This window comes from Dendrobates tinctorius, unplaced genomic scaffold (genome assembly GCF_039654945.1).
Source record: "Dendrobates tinctorius isolate UK_male_01 unplaced genomic scaffold, ASM3965494v1 ptg000307l, whole genome shotgun sequence".
In the NCBI taxonomy this organism is placed as follows: domain Eukaryota; kingdom Metazoa; phylum Chordata; class Amphibia; order Anura; family Dendrobatidae; genus Dendrobates; species Dendrobates tinctorius.
This window is the reverse complement of record NW_027361974.1, coordinates 2,457,121-2,473,820: the sequence shown is the minus strand read 5'-3', so window position 1 is coordinate 2,473,820 and position 16,700 is coordinate 2,457,121. Positions and strand designations below refer to the sequence as shown.

Sequence of the window (16,700 nt, the reverse complement as noted above, 5' to 3'; positions counted from 1 at the left end):
ATGATCACCCCAGCATTACCTCTATAATTGATCACTTGTGATCACCCTGAAGTACCCGTATAATACACTACGCGTGATCACCCAGCATTACCCATATAATAGATTACATGTGATCACCGAGAATTACCTGTATAATAGATTGCATGTGATCACTGAGAATTAATTACCTGTATAATAGATCACCTGACATTACCTGTATAATAGATTGCATGTGATTACTGAGAAATACCTGTATAATAGATCACGTGATCACCCAGCATTACTCGTATAATAGATAACATGAGATCACCTGACATTGCCTGTATAATAGATTACATGTGATCGCCCAGCATTACCTATATAATAGATAACATGAGATCACCTGACATTGCCCATATAATAGATTACATGTGATCACCCAGCATTACCTATATAATAGATAACATGAGATCACCTGACATTGCCTGTATAATAGATTACATGTGATCGCCCAGCATTACCTATATAATAGATCTCATGTGATCATCTGGTAATACTTACAATCACATGTGATCACGCAGAATTTCTCATATGATCACTGTGATCACCCAACATTACCTGTATAATAGATCCCATGTGATCACCCAGCATTACCTGTATAATAGATAACATGATCACCCGCCATTACCCGTATAATAGATCACATGTGATCACCTAACATTGCAAACATAATAGATCACACATGTGATCTCCTGAAATTACCCATATAATAGATTACATGAACACTCAGCATTACCCATATAATATCTCGTGATCACCCAGCATTACCTATATAATAGATCACATGTGATTTCCCGTATAATAGATCACATGAGATCACCCAGAATTACAAATATTATAGATCCTATGCGATCACCCTGCATTACCCGTATAATAGATCACGTGATCACGCAGCATTTTAACCTATAATTGATGACGTGATCACCCTGCATTACCCGTATAATAGATCATATGTGATCACGCAGCATTTCAACCTATAATAGATGATGTGATCACCCTGCATTACCTGTATAATAGATCACATGAAATCACCCAGTGTTACCTAAATAACAGGTCACATGAGAGCACCCAGTATTACCTGTATAATAGATCACATGAGATCACCCAGAATTACAAATATTATAGATCCTATGCGATCACCCTGCATTACCCGTATAATAGATCACGTGATCACGCAGCATTTTAACCTATAATTGATGACGTGATCACCCTGCATTACCCGTATAATAGATCATATGTGATCACGCAGCATTTCAACCTATAATAGATGATGTGATCACCCTGCATTACCTGTATAATAGATCACATGAAATCACCCAGTGTTACCTATATAACAGGTCACATGAGAGCACCCAGTATTACCTGTATAATAGATCACATGAGATCACCCAGTATTACTGTATAATATCTCGTGGTCACCCGGCATACATGTATGTGACTGATGTTTCCTCTTGCTTGTTGTCTTGCAGCCTGTTTGATATGGGGGGAGAATATTACTGCTACAGTTCAGACATCACCTGCTCGTTTCCAGCCAGTGGGAAGTTCACCGCCGACCAGAGAGCAATTTACGAGGCCGTGCTCAAGTCTTCCCGTGCCATCATGAACGCTGTAAAACCCGGTGAGTTCCGAGCACCTCTGTGTGGCTCAAATAACAAAGCATAATATCAGCTTAAAGGTAAAAATCCAGCTGCAGTCCCAGGCACAGCCATGGACAAGAGCGGTGCTGTTTGTGGATATGGGAAAACAGATTTGTGTTTTTATAATCATACAATGCTTATAAACTAAACAGTGATTAAGTCACATAACTGTCTCCACTTCCATAGCATCATACAATTTTACAGGAGTAACAGCTGGATTTGCTGCCATTTTGGTTGTCACTTTTCCAGCAGCGTTGCACGTTGCCCATGGCTCCCCTCGCTGTGTGGGTATGGAGCCCTTTCTCTTTTGATATTTAACATGGCAGAGAACCAAGAACTGTTCCTTTAGCAGGAGCCGCCATATCTGCGGCTCTGACACCGTTGCCTCCCAATACTGGGGTCCTGATGTATCTCCTCCACTTCTGACCTATTTCTCTCTTCGCGTCCTGCTCTGAAAACCGCACATCCTTCTCGTTGTCTTCTCCTCGCAAGTGACTTCCGATCCGCTTTACCTCCCCGCAGCAGGATTCCTGCCGCCTGTTTACACGTCGTCCCATTCTTCACATAAAATGCTGGAAAAGTCGTGTTGTGCAGATTACCATTGCTATAAATTTTGTGTCCCTGTCAGTGGGGCTTGCTGGGGCTGGCAGACCGTCACAGGAAACAGGCCAGCGCCTGGCCGATGGAGACAACATACATGTAGCCTCTGATAGAGTCCTCGCCGCTCTCTTAACTCTCGGAGTGAGGATGTAGCTGTCACCAGTTTCTTTTGATTACTGGTTGATGAATGGCCCCTCTACATAGATGTGAGCGGTCGTTATACGGCAAAACAAGTCCACCCGACCAACAGCAGGTAAAGGCCTCGTTATTATCAGCTCATGTTTTGTGCTTTCGTTTAATGCTAATTATACAGTTTTATATTCTACGTTGCAAATTACATTTGTAGTTCTTTTATTTTTCTAAGTTTGAATAATATATTTGCCTTTTTTTTTCTTTTTTAGTTCTGTTAGAACAGGACACAATTTATGTGCCAAAAGTTTACACTATAGAGGGAATTTAAACTGGGAGAAAAAAGTTACGGATTTTGCCGTCTGTTCTGTGCAAATATTTGCAGCTTTTTTCAGTTTTACACAGTTTGAAGTTGCTGACAAGGAACAGCGGGAGGTGGGAGCCACCGCGGATCTACAGACGTACTGTAATGTATGTCAGAACCGGGTGTAAACCTCTGGCTGTGAGATACTTTATGGCGCACTATACTTAGCCGTGACGTGTGACACTCCAATTGTGTGGTCACAGGAGTGTCCTGGTTTTATTCATTGGTGCTCTTGACTTACACTCCTCAACAACAATGATATCGCAACACCGAAAAGGAAATATCGTGGAATGATGGAAATCACAGGATGGAGACACGATAATGATCCGCAAATGATGAAAACATTTTCAATACATCTAGATTTATTCTGTCTGGAGTATGAGCGCCACACATAGAAATCCCAGCCCTTTCAGTGGAGTATGAGCGCCAAATGTGGAAATCCCGGTCCTTTCAGCATCGGCTGCTATTAATGAGGTTAATAGTGGGCATTTGAGGAAGGTTTTGATGCTGAATGCACTTGGACAAATCATCAAGATCTCCTGCTGGCAGCTTCATTTGCAGTTAACAACCATTATGTTACAGGTATATGCTATATGGGAGACAAGTCCAGAGATGCTGCAGACCATAGGAGCGTATTTAGGCCACAGTAGCACAGGAAACGTGACCTAGCCTTGTCATCTTGATAAATGCCTCCTGGGCCACTTTGGAGAAAGGGGCTGTATTATTGGAACTAAAACAATGTAACTCCGAGCTGTTAGTGCACCTGATATGAAGACTAGAGAGATCCAGTTACCGTACATTATGCTCCTCCACACCATAATCCCTGGAGTAGGACTGGTGTGTCCTTCGCTCGTAAAGGCCTCTTCATTTACTTCATGCCACCGCTCTCAAAAGCTATCATGGTGCAGAACAAGGCGGCAATGGATGCTGAAATTGAGGTCTGTAGAACCAAAGTGACCCAGGAGCTATTTTTCAACGCCAGGCCTCACTGAGCAGCCTGCGTGGCCTAAACAAGCTCCCCTGGCTGCACCATCACCGTACTTGTGTCCACATCTAGGATGTGATTGGCTGGTGATGACAAAGCAGCTGCCAGCAGAGGCTCTTAATGATTTTCCCAAGGGCATATAGCAGCATAACCTTCCTTAGATGACCATTTATAACCTCAGTGAGGTTTTGAGAATGTGGTTTCCATTTTTCCATCATTTATAGATCAGTGACGACTCCATGCTGTGATTTCCATCATTCCACGGCTTTTCCTTCTTAGCAGTGGATGATGGGGACCATGGTTCTGACGACATGTCTGTAGTGCAGGTATAAGCATTATACAGATTGCTCGCTCAGTTTTAACTTTGTGAAAATCTTTGTTCTGGATACAAGGGCGGCACAAAATCTTTTTATTTATTGTGCAAATGCTTGGACAATTCTGCTCTTGATAGTGCCAATGCAAAAAAGCCACTGCTAGCAGTGATCAGAGCTAGACATCTTAAGGCCCCGTTACATTTAGCGATGCACCAGCGATCTCGACCACGATACGACCCGGTCAGGATCGCTGGTGCATCGCTAAATGGTCGCTAGTGAGCTGCCAAACAGGCAGATCTCACTAGCAACGCAGCGATGCTCGGCTGTCGTTACTTACCTGTCAGACGCGGCGATGATGACAGTCTTCCGCCCGCGTCCATGGAGTCGCTCGTCGGCGCCAGCAGGAAGCCGACGACGACGAGAAATGGACCAGGCTTATCTCGCGCGATCAGCGATATCCAGCGGGGAGCCGGGTCGGAGGCGAGTGTCACATGTAGCGAGATCGCTACCGATATCGCTGCTGCGTCACAAAATTGGTGACGCTTTGGCAATATCGCTAGCGCTATCGCAGTGTGTAAAGCTCCCTTTAGAATGGTAATAATAATGGGGTCTTTTACGTTCTGAGACCAATGATTCATCCTAATTGAAGTATAATCTTATTATCACCAGCCGCCTCCTGCAAAGTCTACATACGTCTCTCCCAGGGAGAAGGAAGGGTGGAGTTGTCCGTAGCGGCCAGTCTGGACAGGTCCTGGTTTTTCAGGGGAACATTAGGAAACTTTCTACCAACGATGATGGTGAAGTACCCCACATACCTTTGATTAAAGTGGTCCGAACCCTCGGATTTTACATTGCAGCCTCTTTATAGTGATCATCACAAATGGATCCCAGAGATCGACTCATTATTGGTGGCCAACCAGAAGTTTTCCTTCATGCACCTACTGATGAGTTCAGAAATAGAAACTAAATCAACATGGAAGTCTGCGGGACATATTTCAGTTCCTGTAGTATTTTTGTGGGCGGCATCCCACCCCTGATCCCCTCCATTGCAGCCTGTAGGTAATGATGCGACGACTTGTCATCCATAATAATGACTTTACATCTTTAATTTTCACTAGAGAAGCTAAGCTCGCAGAAATCCTACCCTTTCTTTAGTTTTTTTTACATGTCAACTTATTTATTGTCTTATAAATCCTATAAAAATCCATTCTCTCTCTCGGTGGCCAAGACAGAGATGTTGCAACCGGTGCCGAGGTCCAAGCGGAATAAAGACCTCAGAGACTCTTTGTGCATCGATGCCACAAACCCAGTGAGGGAAACAGGGGAATTTTGCACAATTTCTCCACCGTCAGCTGCTTTTTGCTACTAGTCGGATTCTGAATAGTTTGTGGTTATTCACTTTTGTGTTCATTTTTTGTATATTTATTTTTGTACCGTTCATTGTCTTGAGCTGACACGGCCATTTGTTTTCTTCGGTCTTGAGGGACCATCCAAGGGGGATTGTCTGGCAGATCTTTCGCTCCTTGGTCTTCGGTTGAGTTTTGCAACAAGTTTTCCAGCTGAATTATACATCCACTGACAGACTGATCTGGGCATCGACAGATGGTGCACACCCTTCCCATTGTGAAAGACTGGAAAATGTTCATCCCTTCCCAGTGGCCCCAAATAATCTTTTACTGTTTCCGTCATAAAGGGGTTCTCTCCTTTTTATCAGTTTTCTCTAAAATTACCTTTTAAGAACAAATTACCCACTGGCATCAAGTGTGGGCTCCAATTTGTCTTCGGACTGTTGTGCATTAGTTTACCTGCAGAGGCGCTATCTGAGCCCCCTATAGCCTTACCCCTGCAAACATTGCACAAGAAGACTTGATGGCCGTGGAAATTATCTATTTAACAGGCTGATTGATATCAATACGGCCGCCAGCTGCAGTCACACATTGTGATGGTGTCTGAACGGCGCCTCTTCCCCTGGTGCGACCCCCCCCAAGCTATGGAATATGTACACTGATCAGAGTTGTCCCTCCTCGGCAGCAGCGAGACCTTGGCTTTGTGTGCTTGTCAAGGTAATGTGTGCGCCGTCGCTGACCTGATATGACCCTGCTCTCAGCTTTACCTTGTGTATGAGGAAGTGGGGAATTAAACCCCAAGCGAGAGTATACATCAGGACATGGATATCTCTATGTATAGAATGCCAGAGAGTGACAGCTGGCACTGTCCTCAGGACGCCGAGTGTCACGGCACAACATCATCCACTATTTCATGGTAAATATGGACGTCCTACGGCTAATGTAAACTAACCACATTCTGACCATCAAAAAAGTCTTCCCTCTGGTCCTTAAGGAATTGTTCAAGGCTTATGTAAAGGATAACACAAGTTATGGCCCCTTTTGATTTGTGGGGTCCAAGTCCTGAGACCCCCCCCAGTAGAATGGCTCCATTTACAGTCTGAGAACCAGGACCCCCCCATACCAAAAGTGCTGAACGGGGGCTACATCATCAGACATTATTAAATGAGAGGTTCTGTAGGTTTCTAATACACTTTGGAGGGGAATTTTCCTATGCCGAGTATTTTTTGGCGCACGGACAGACCAGAAGATGCAGCAAACTTCTTAAGAGGGGGTTGCACATGCTACAGAAAATAAAATCTATGCCCACCATCGCTGAGCTGACAGATTTAGAAACATTTTTGAAACAGAAGTTTTCTGCCTTGGAGGAATTGAAAAATTGCGGCAAAATTGTCATTTTTTTTTCACCGTGTCAAGATCTCCGCTTGCTGACAGCGAATGTAACCATTCTTTTGTCAATTCTTATAATAGTCCTGACCTCGTTACAGCTGAGAATTTGCTGCAATTGCACCAAACTAAGGGGCAGAATAGCTCCATACGTGCTAGGCTGATGCCTCCTGCACTGATACATTGTAGTAAACAGACAGGAGACATTTTTGCTGTCTATGGTTTTTTTCTTTTTTAGTTTAGACAGGAAAGAATTGTACCCACTTCTGAGATGTTAGGTCTGCATGTTTTCAGTTTCAGAAAACCCGTCACTCAGCAGCAGTTTGTTTTTTGCTTTATTCACCCTTCCCAGGTCCGGCACTGATTCTTGCTCACGGTGTCTTTTGTTGCCTGCTGTGGTGAGGTCGCATCAGTAGCGCTGCAAGCAATTCTGCCCAAATTGACAGCCGCTGATCTCACTGACTGCAGCACCGTTGACTTGAACAGACATGGGGAGCAGAGGCGGAGACGCAGCACTGGACCCAGGGAGGGTGCGTAAACATCAGTCTGTTTTGTTTTTTAAACAAACTGCAGCTGGGGGACAGGGGTTTTCCTAAACCGGAAAATCCCTTTAATAAAAATTTTTCATTGACTGAGAGCAAGAAGAGTTCTTGAAAATTATGAGGATTTGAAACACAAAGGACCAGATTCATCATTTGCTACATTTTGTTGTTTTTTTTTGTTTAAGTCCCTTTTCTTTTTCTTTCTTATCACATTCATTGACCTTTTTACCACCAAACTCTTCAAAATGGCGCACGTGGCTCCTGAATTTAGCGCATAATCAAAAAAAAAGCTCTTTTAATTTTGTCTTTAACTTTTTTGTGACTCAAGTTCTGCTAAAATGTTAAAAAATTTGAGCAAAAAATTTCAGACATATTTAAAATCACTCCGTGGGGCGAGGTGAGGCCACTGGGGGACATTTGTGTAAAAATGTAGATACTTTTTAGAAACTTATAAAACAAAGCAGCATTTGATGATCCAGCCAAAAACATTTTGGAAGCACAGACCTGACCCACAACGTTGAACATAAAAAAAAAAAAAAGATGTGTAAAGGTGCAAATAAAATCAAGGTGAAAACCAACAAAAAAAGGTGCAAATGCAATAATGAATCAGCCCAACGTCTGTTCGAAAAGTGCACAAGTCATTGATCGATCATTAGGAAGAATCTCGCATTAGAGAGCGTCTCTTGCAGGATGATGGGAATTTTCTGAGCAGACCACGTCGGTGTCCGCCGTGGTCGCCCGCTACGTTGTCACATAACTTCCCCAGTAAAGGAATGACTGATCCATTCAGTATGTCGTGTACCAGTACTGCACAATTTGTTCTCACTGAATACGCCTTTATTATACTCCTCGTTAATGTCGTCATTGTGTGACATCTGCGTCCAGACAAAAGGGGCTTTGTGGAAACCAACAGACTGATGGAAAAGGTGTTTTTCTTTGCTATTGTTTTTGCAGATAAATGTTATTCTTTGCATAATGTGAAGTTCTGCAATTTTCCAACAGGAAAGGTATCAACTACTGAGGACTCTCAATCCTGAATATTTTTGCAATTTTCCAAGACACTTTACTCCATTTCTGGTTCAGTTTTCAAGATCTCTGCTTGCTGTCATGTGATGGACAAAGTACAGATATCAGATCTTCCTGTGTGTCCAGGACTAAAGCTTCCTGGTGACTGATTGCAAGCAGAGATCTTGAAAACTTTTATAAGAACATGGTATTTTACGAATTCTTTTTCTAAAACTAGATAACCCCTTTATGGGAAGTCTAGAAATGTTCATGCACTGGCCGAACTTGCTGGTTTCCAGTCCTACCTACCCCGTCTTCTCTGTGTCCAAGCCCTAAGGTCCCATTTTGACTCTTAAATTGACCCGCTTCGGATTTTACTCCAGTGCATATGGCACTATCTGCACCCTACAACCCTCCGCTCAGTCGGCGTCATATGCACAGGTAACTGGTGATTTTTGAGGTGTCAATGATTTACCGCCACTGCTCCCACGTCATTATTTGAGATCAGCATAGTGCCCCTTAATGCTGGAGACGCGCCCTGTGACAGCTGGAAAGCTGCACGTGACAGTCCTTATCTCACTCCAGTGGCTGAAGGTTTGAGACAAGAATTGCAGGCTGTCTGCATCCCCCGACCTCTCACCTCCCGTCTGCAGACCTGACACCAGTGAGAACATAAATTCTGCCGCCATTTGCATTGTTAGAAGAAATATGGGTCTGACGCCACCACGACTTTTGTGACCAGCAGCTGAAATGTGGCTTGTGGTCTGTGACAAACAATACAACATTGTGTGTGCAAAGATTACATTCAGGAAAGCCTCGGAGCATGGATTCCCACCGCTGCTAAGCCTGATGCCAGCAGCCATTTTCCAAGGTGGAAGTTTGTAATTTTTGTGGTGACAATTTAAAAAGAGGGAGCTGAACAGTCGCCACCAAGTGATTGAGATAAATGCACACCCGGGCACCAAGTGTGAAATACTCTGCATGGAATTCAGCCAGGATTTTGGGTGAAATTTCGGTCAAATCTGGTGAAATCCACGCAAACAAATCTGTCCCATGTGCTTATGAATGACCTGACCGGAAATTCACTGCACATTACAGAAGTAGCAGGACCATGGAGAAGATTTTCTAGAGTTGGGCAAAGAGTTTTGCGGTGGTCCATGGGGCCACAAATGAAGAACCATGTGAACCTGCTCCTGCCTGCCGACATCCCATATCACACAAGGGGTATTGGGAATGCCGGTAGGTTCTCATGGTTCTTCATGCGTGGCCCTGGATCATGGAAATACTTGAAGCTGTCACTCTCAGGCTGGTTTCACATTTGCGCTTTTGTGCGCAGCGCAACGTGCGCACCCGTGCGCATGCGCACTGCGCACCTATGTTTAACATGACGTGCGCATGGTCTTGCACACACTTGCGTTTTCGTGCGCATGCGTTTTTTTGTCTTTTGCGCCAGGCGCGCCAGACGCAACATGTTGCATTTTTTGGTGCGCCCTGTCTCGGCAAAAAAACGCATGCGCACGCTTGCGCACGGAATGCGCAAAAACAACACATTGAAGTCTATGGGAACGCATGCGTGCGCATGGTCTTGCGCACGGTTGCGTTTTTTTGCGCATGCGTTTTTGAGTGAAACAAGTCTAGAATGTTCTCTAGACAATGGAAAAAATGTCACACCTAAAAACGCATGTGCATAAAAAAACGCAAACGCATGCAAAAACGCATGGAAAACGCAAGCAACGCTGCGTTTTTTGGACGCATCAGCGTGCGCATGACGTTAAAAAAACGCGCGTTTGTTTTGCGTTTTTCTTTGCGTTTTTTATGCGCACGATGCGCTGCGCAAAAAAACGCTAATGTGAAACTAGCCTCAGGGAGAGCCGTCGGCCAGTCCGTTCACCACTGACTGGACTCGGAATGTCAGAATGTGCCGCAATTCCGTAACAAATTCCAAGTATTTTATTTTTTTGCTGATGAAATTCCGCACTCCATTTTCTCTCTGTAAATTGTAAATTTATTAGCAAATTGTCCAAGAAAAGAAAATGTTTAGGCGAGCTCTGACAATAGATGTGACTATTTTATGTTTTCTACTTCTATAAACTCAGTGACAATCCCGTATGTCCCCGATCTGTGGGAAAGGTTCCTGGTGCAGGTCTCCAGTGCATGATGTATAGGAGAAGCACGCGTCCCCCCAGTGATTAGTATTGGGTAAGGTGGTCTGGTTGCATTGGCGGCCAATATTAATAATAGCTACAATTCCTGGCCCGGCCATTGGTTCACTGACCTGTATTACACATGATATCATTTGGCAGCGAGCTAGGGATTAACCAGACATACCATCAGCAGATTTTTTTTTTTTTTTCCTTTTTTTCTGCGACTGGGCAGATACCTTCCAGAGTACAAGGACATTTCCTATGAAGCTGAGAGGAACGGAGTCACGGGGGGGAAGGCTGTGTGCGCAATCATCCAAAACGCAGCACTTGGCCTATGAGACGTGTCTGGAGACACAAAACCCCTGGAACGACCCGATTATGTCTCTAGCCGAGAGGGTCATCGGTCATTAGGCCTGTAGTCAAATGAGAGAGTCAATGAGAGCCCATGAGAGAGTCAAATCCCCTCTCTCATGGGTAATGATGGGGGCACTAAGTAAAAATCAGTTTCACAATTTAACACGTGACACCCCGGAGTATTGGCGCTTATCGGAGACGTCCATAATCAGTGACATTAATAAATTACCTTCAATAGAAAACCAAAATTCCTGGGTAAGTCTCAAGCTGGACACAAAGGGGTTTACTGAGCATTGCTACCTAGCACCCTAAGTGATGATGGGGTCCCAGATCTGACTACTTTTTTCTGTTAAATTTAAAGGGGTTTTCCTGGAGTGCCTTATTTCTGGCCTATCTGATGTGTGATAAAACATTGGCCTTTATCCACTTTCATTCCTTAGGGAATATTCACACACAGGGCCCCAATTCATTATTTTATTTGTCCCTTTTTTATGTTTCTCACCTGTTTTTCCATTTGCTTGTTATTCTTCTTTAAATTTGTGCTTTTCTTAATCTATTGTATATTTTTTGTCTTTATGTTCGTCATTGTGGCCGAGGTTTGGCGTTTCAACCTTGTTTGCGCAAATTTACTAGAGTGATATATGTACTATTAATGAGCTAACGTGCTCGGATAAGGTGTTATCTGAGCATGCTCAGGTGCGTGCTCGAACAATATTGAGTCCCTGCGGCTGTTAGGGAATCCCTGCATGTGTTGAGGCTGTCGAACAGCCGCAGATACTCGAACATATTTTTTTGGGCACGCCGAAGACAAACTGTTAGCACCTGAGCATGCACAGATGCCACATTATCCTAGCACATTCGCTCATCACTACTATGTATATCTAACTCAGAACTTTATGCACTAAAATGGAGCAAAAAAAAAAAGGTAGAAGAACATTTTTTATCTTAGACAATTTTAAAAAATTTTGTGCAAAAGAAAAAACAGGTAGCAGATACCACAAAAGAAAAAAGTGACCTAAATATAAAAAATGCAAAAAATGAATCTGGCCCACAAGGGTAGATGTCCACTACTGAGTTGTGGTTGAGATTTTTTAGAAGTCCCATTCAGAAAGTGCGTGCGAGAACCGCACTTTCGAACATTGTTTTTTTACCTTGTGGAAACGATAATTACGGTATTGTTTTTTTTTTTCAACTAAAGTTCAGTGATTTTTTTTTCTGTAACTCCCTGTGGTCTAATGCCATATTCACTGTATACAGGACTAGTCACTTGCCCAATATTCTTAGAAATTAGCCCGAGACATATTAGGGGATCTAAGGGAGCCGAACCTCAGGGCTGGGTAATAGCAGTCACCTCTGTTGTATAAGGCACCATTTGATGAAGCAGATATGAAAATACTAGGGAAAAAAAATTAATAATCCTTCACCTACTGAGCAAAGTTTATTCTTCTGTAGTCTTTGTGTGTGTCAAAGGCTGAAAACTGCGGGCAGCCGGTTCTAATGGATTACAGACGACGCACAAGACGAGAGCTCTCTGGCCAAACTGCAGATGAGGATGATTATGTAGGATTACTGCTCTATAGGATGGAGGGAGGGCGGCTGCGAAGAGTAAAAGCAGAACTTCATAAGGGTCGTAGAAACTTTTGGTTCCCTCCAAGAAGCTGATTGTTGGGGTCCCATTGGAGCAAGCTTGCACTACTTTAACTTCTTAATAGAAACTTGTCTTATATAGAGTAGCGGTACATCTGTGTAGGCGCTTGTACGACAATTAAAATAATACGTTTTTGTAGAGATCCAGTGTGGCAGTAATGAGAAACCTGATGTAAAAGCCATATGCAAATTAGGCTAGAATTGCACTGGGGGTGTGTCACTGCACTTATATAGCTTAGTGCCACGCCCACTGATTTGCATAGGCCTTCTACACTAGCTTTCTCATGACTGACACAATGGATCGCTCCTATAGTACACTGGAGGCCATTATGAAGCGCCAGCGGACACTTGCTGCCAGGTTTCCTCTGTGAACAACTTAGTGGGGTCCCCCCCCAGATAACAAAAGGTGCTATTCTAAAGCAGACAACCCTTTTAAAAAGAGACCGGTCGCCTCTGCTGAAATGTCTGTGTAAATACTCAATCCTATACAATCTGAATTGTCTCACGTGGGAAGATGCCGGGACATTGTAGTCACACTGTACGGCCATATAGTTCTCATATAGAAGAAACACTAATGACCCTTGTCGTCCCCACAGATGTGTCATGGCCAGATATGCACCGTCTGGCAGACCGCGTCCATCTGGAGGAGCTGGCAAAGATTGGCCTCCTGAAGGGCAACGTTGAGGACATGATCAAGGCTCACATGGGAGCGGTCTTCATGCCGCACGGATTGGGTCACTTCCTTGGCATCGATGTCCATGATGTTGGAGGCTACCCAGAGGTCAGTGCCTTGTGCAATGTGTCCCTAGAAACTTTATAAAGAAAAATTTGTTTATAGGAAGTGGCGACAAACCAAAAGCGAAGATTAAGTCTTTCAGTTCTGGTCTTACATCACATCATGTCACATCCAGAGCTGCAATCTCAAGATACAGTCCTGTTGTCAGTGGCTTGTCTGCCCCTGTAGCCGCCATAAGCAATTTTTCAATGGCAGCTAGCAGAATTGATACTGTCGCTCTGGATGTTTGCTAGACGGTTTTGTCGACCATATTTATAATAGTCCACAAAACCCCAGCCAGTCCAGGTATTTGATGCTTGTTAAGCCTCTGGATTAGTTGCAACATTGCGCTGCTATGAGTGATTCTACACCAGGAGTGAATAACTCTCAGACTATGTGCACACACAGTCTTTTTGCAGCAGTCAAAAAACTACTAGTTTTCTTGTGGAAACCGCTTCAAGAACTTTTTTTGGGGGTGAATTTTTTACAGTCTTCTGATTGGACAGTGCCTCATTTTGAGTGTTTTCCATCTCGAGATACTTGGAAAAAGTAACAGGCACTTTCTAGCATTTTTTTTAGTGATTTTACCTGGTGTTTTCAGAGCGACTGTCCTAAAGGAAGCCTCAAAAAGCTTCCTGAAAGCTGAAAGACAATTTAAACAAGTACCCAGAAAACATGGAATAAAATAAACACATGCATTTCTGTGTAAAAAATACTCGCTGTTGACATGTTCAGGCTTTTGAGAGCTTCTTAACGGCTTCAGATTTCAAAAAGTGCCAAGCAGTTTAAAGTGTTTCCAAAAGACGTTTGAAAAATGCTGAAAAAGCACTCTGGTGGATAAGAAAATTGAAAGAGCGCTCAGGAAATGCAAAAAAAACCCACTCTTTATGGGTTTTCTTCTTTTAGAAAAGTGCACCTCAAACACTTTATACAGGTAACATAACAAAGAGTGACCCTTCCCGCCCCGTAGCCAGGCTCCTCCGAAGCTTCGGTCTCTTGTTTTGGCTGCAGGTGCAACATAACGTTGACAGTTTGCATTACCGATGCAGCCAATCAATGATCTTTATTTAGACGCCATGAGCTATCGAATGAAGTGATTGTCTGCAGCGGTGATGCACAATGGCAACCTGATGTAAATGCTACGGCCGGATAACTGAAAGCGGAGCAGTGGTGAGGAACTAGACTCAGGGAGGACGAGTACTTGCTCTGTTTATGTTACATATATGAAAGCGTTTGGGGTACACTGAAAGTGGAAAACCCCTGTAAGATCCTTTAGCATCTTCTCCATGAGACCATGATGGGTTAATACTGGTGTCAGGCGTACATTGTGGCGTTGTATCGGTGACTGTGAGTCCCCTATAATGTCAGCCCCTCAATGCCTCCAGATGCTCCGTCCAACAGCTGATTCTGTTTTTGCGCTCTCTGATTAGTTCTTCTTCCAATGGCCAAAGTATACTTTACTGCTTGTTAGAACTTGGAGCCGTGTTCCGCAGCGTATTCCAGGACGTCTCTGTGACAGGAGAACATATTGTGATAGTCCTGCCGGCCGCCATTTGGCTGCACACATTATTTAGAGTACAATCTGGAGAGTCGTTCACATCTTCCGATGTCCGCGGTGCTCGCCTTCCAGGAAACGTGTTTACAGATTGTCCTGTGGGACGTGAAACGTGCCCAGTCCGTGCTCTCCTGTACGGACGTGAACACAATTAAAGGGCCAACTCTCAGTGGCTTTCCAATAGTTATGTGCCTGCAACTACAGATAGATGAGACGTTACCAAATCTCATTTGTGGATTTATGCCTCGCCACATCCACAAGTATCATCTGCGGATGTACAAGAATACGTCACCTTGTCCTACAGCATAACATCCGAAGTACTGATATGACACCAGTATGAAATGGGTACAAGATGCTGATTATTAACCCCCCTATAGCCTCACAAATGACGTCCAGGGTACGCACAATGCAGTCCTTGTACATCAGATATGGATGACGGGGGTCACGTGTCTTCATAATCTTTGGACCTTACCAATAATCTGCTTTGTTTTCAGGGTGTTGATCGCATTGATTTGCCTGGTCTGAAAAGTCTTCGCACGGCACGGACCCTGCAGGAGAGGATGGTCCTTACCATCGAGCCTGGAATCTACTTCATTGACCACGTCCTGGATCAGGCGCTGGCTAATCCCGCTCAGTCCTGCTTCATCAACAGTCAGGTTCTGCAGCGCTTCAGGGGATTCGGTGGGGTGAGTAAGACCACCTTTCTGATATTCATATTGCCAATAATTAATTTATTTCAGTTCTTCTATACAAAAGTGAAACTCCTATATTCTATAGAGCCATTACACACACAGAGATCTATTTCACGTGTTTATTTTTGTTAATGTTGGGTTTTCATTGGCTGTAAACCATAATCATCAAGCCATTATCTCAGTAAATTAGAATACTTTATAACAACAGCTTAAAAAAGGATTTTAAAACATGAAATGTTGGCCTACTGAAATGTATGTTCAGTAAATGCACTCAGTACTTGGTCGGGGCTCCTACTGCTTCATTTACTGCCTCAATGCGGCGTGGCATGGAGGCGATCAGCCTGTGGCACTGCTGAGGGGTTATGGAAGCCCAGGTTGCTTTGATAGCAGCCTTCAGCTCGTCTGCATTGTTAGCTCTGGTGTCTCTCATCTTTCTCTTGACAATACTCCATAGATTCTCTATGGGGTTAAGGTCAGGCGAGTTTGCTGGCCAATCAAGCACAGTGATACTGTTATTTGTAAACCAGGTATTGGTACTTTTGGCAGTGTGGACAGGGGCCAAGTCCTGCTGGAGAATTAAATTTCCATCTCCAAAAAGCTTGTCGGCAGAGGGAAGCATGAAGTGCTTTACAATATCCTGGTAGACGGCTGCGCTGACTTTGGTCTTTATAAAACACAGTGGACCTACACCAGCAGATGACATGGCTCCCCAAACCATCACTGATTGTGGAAACTTCACACTAGACCTCCAGCAGCTTGGATTGTGGCCTCTCCACTCTTCCTCCAGACTGTGGGATCTTGATTTCCAAATTAAATGCAAAATTTACTTTCACCTGAAAACAACACCTTGGACCACTGACAACAGTCCAGTTCTTTTTCTCCTTGGCCCAGGTAAGACGCTTCTGGTGTTGTCTATTGGTCATGAGTGGCCTGACACAAGGAATGTGACACTTGTATCCCACGTCCTGGATATGTCTGTGTGTGGTGGCTCTTGAAGCAATGATTCCAGCAGCAGTCCACTCCTTGTGAATCTCCCCCAAATTTTTGAATGGCCTTTTCTTAACAATCCTTTCAAAGCTGCGTTATCCTGGTTGCTTGTGCACCTTTTTCTACCACACTTTTTCCTTCAACTCAACTTTCTGTTATTATGCTTGGATACAGCACTCTGATCAGCCGGCTTCTTTAGCAATGACCTTTTGGGGCTTAC

General features: G+C 43.9%; 1 protein-coding gene across 1 annotated transcript in view; it reads left to right on the top strand.

Moving 5' to 3' along the window:
* Positions 1 to 16,700, top strand: part of PEPD (peptidase D) — a gene marked incomplete at its 5' end in the record, with an annotated part of 206,053 nt that overhangs the window by 182,073 nt on the left and 7,280 nt on the right. Inside the window, 3 exons of the mRNA XM_073560873.1 lie at positions 1,488 to 1,636; positions 13,068 to 13,252; positions 15,296 to 15,487. Of these exons, the coding sequence (XP_073416974.1) occupies positions 1,488 to 1,636; positions 13,068 to 13,252; positions 15,296 to 15,487 (526 nt within the window). The remainder of the gene's footprint in view (positions 1 to 1,487; positions 1,637 to 13,067; positions 13,253 to 15,295; positions 15,488 to 16,700) is intronic.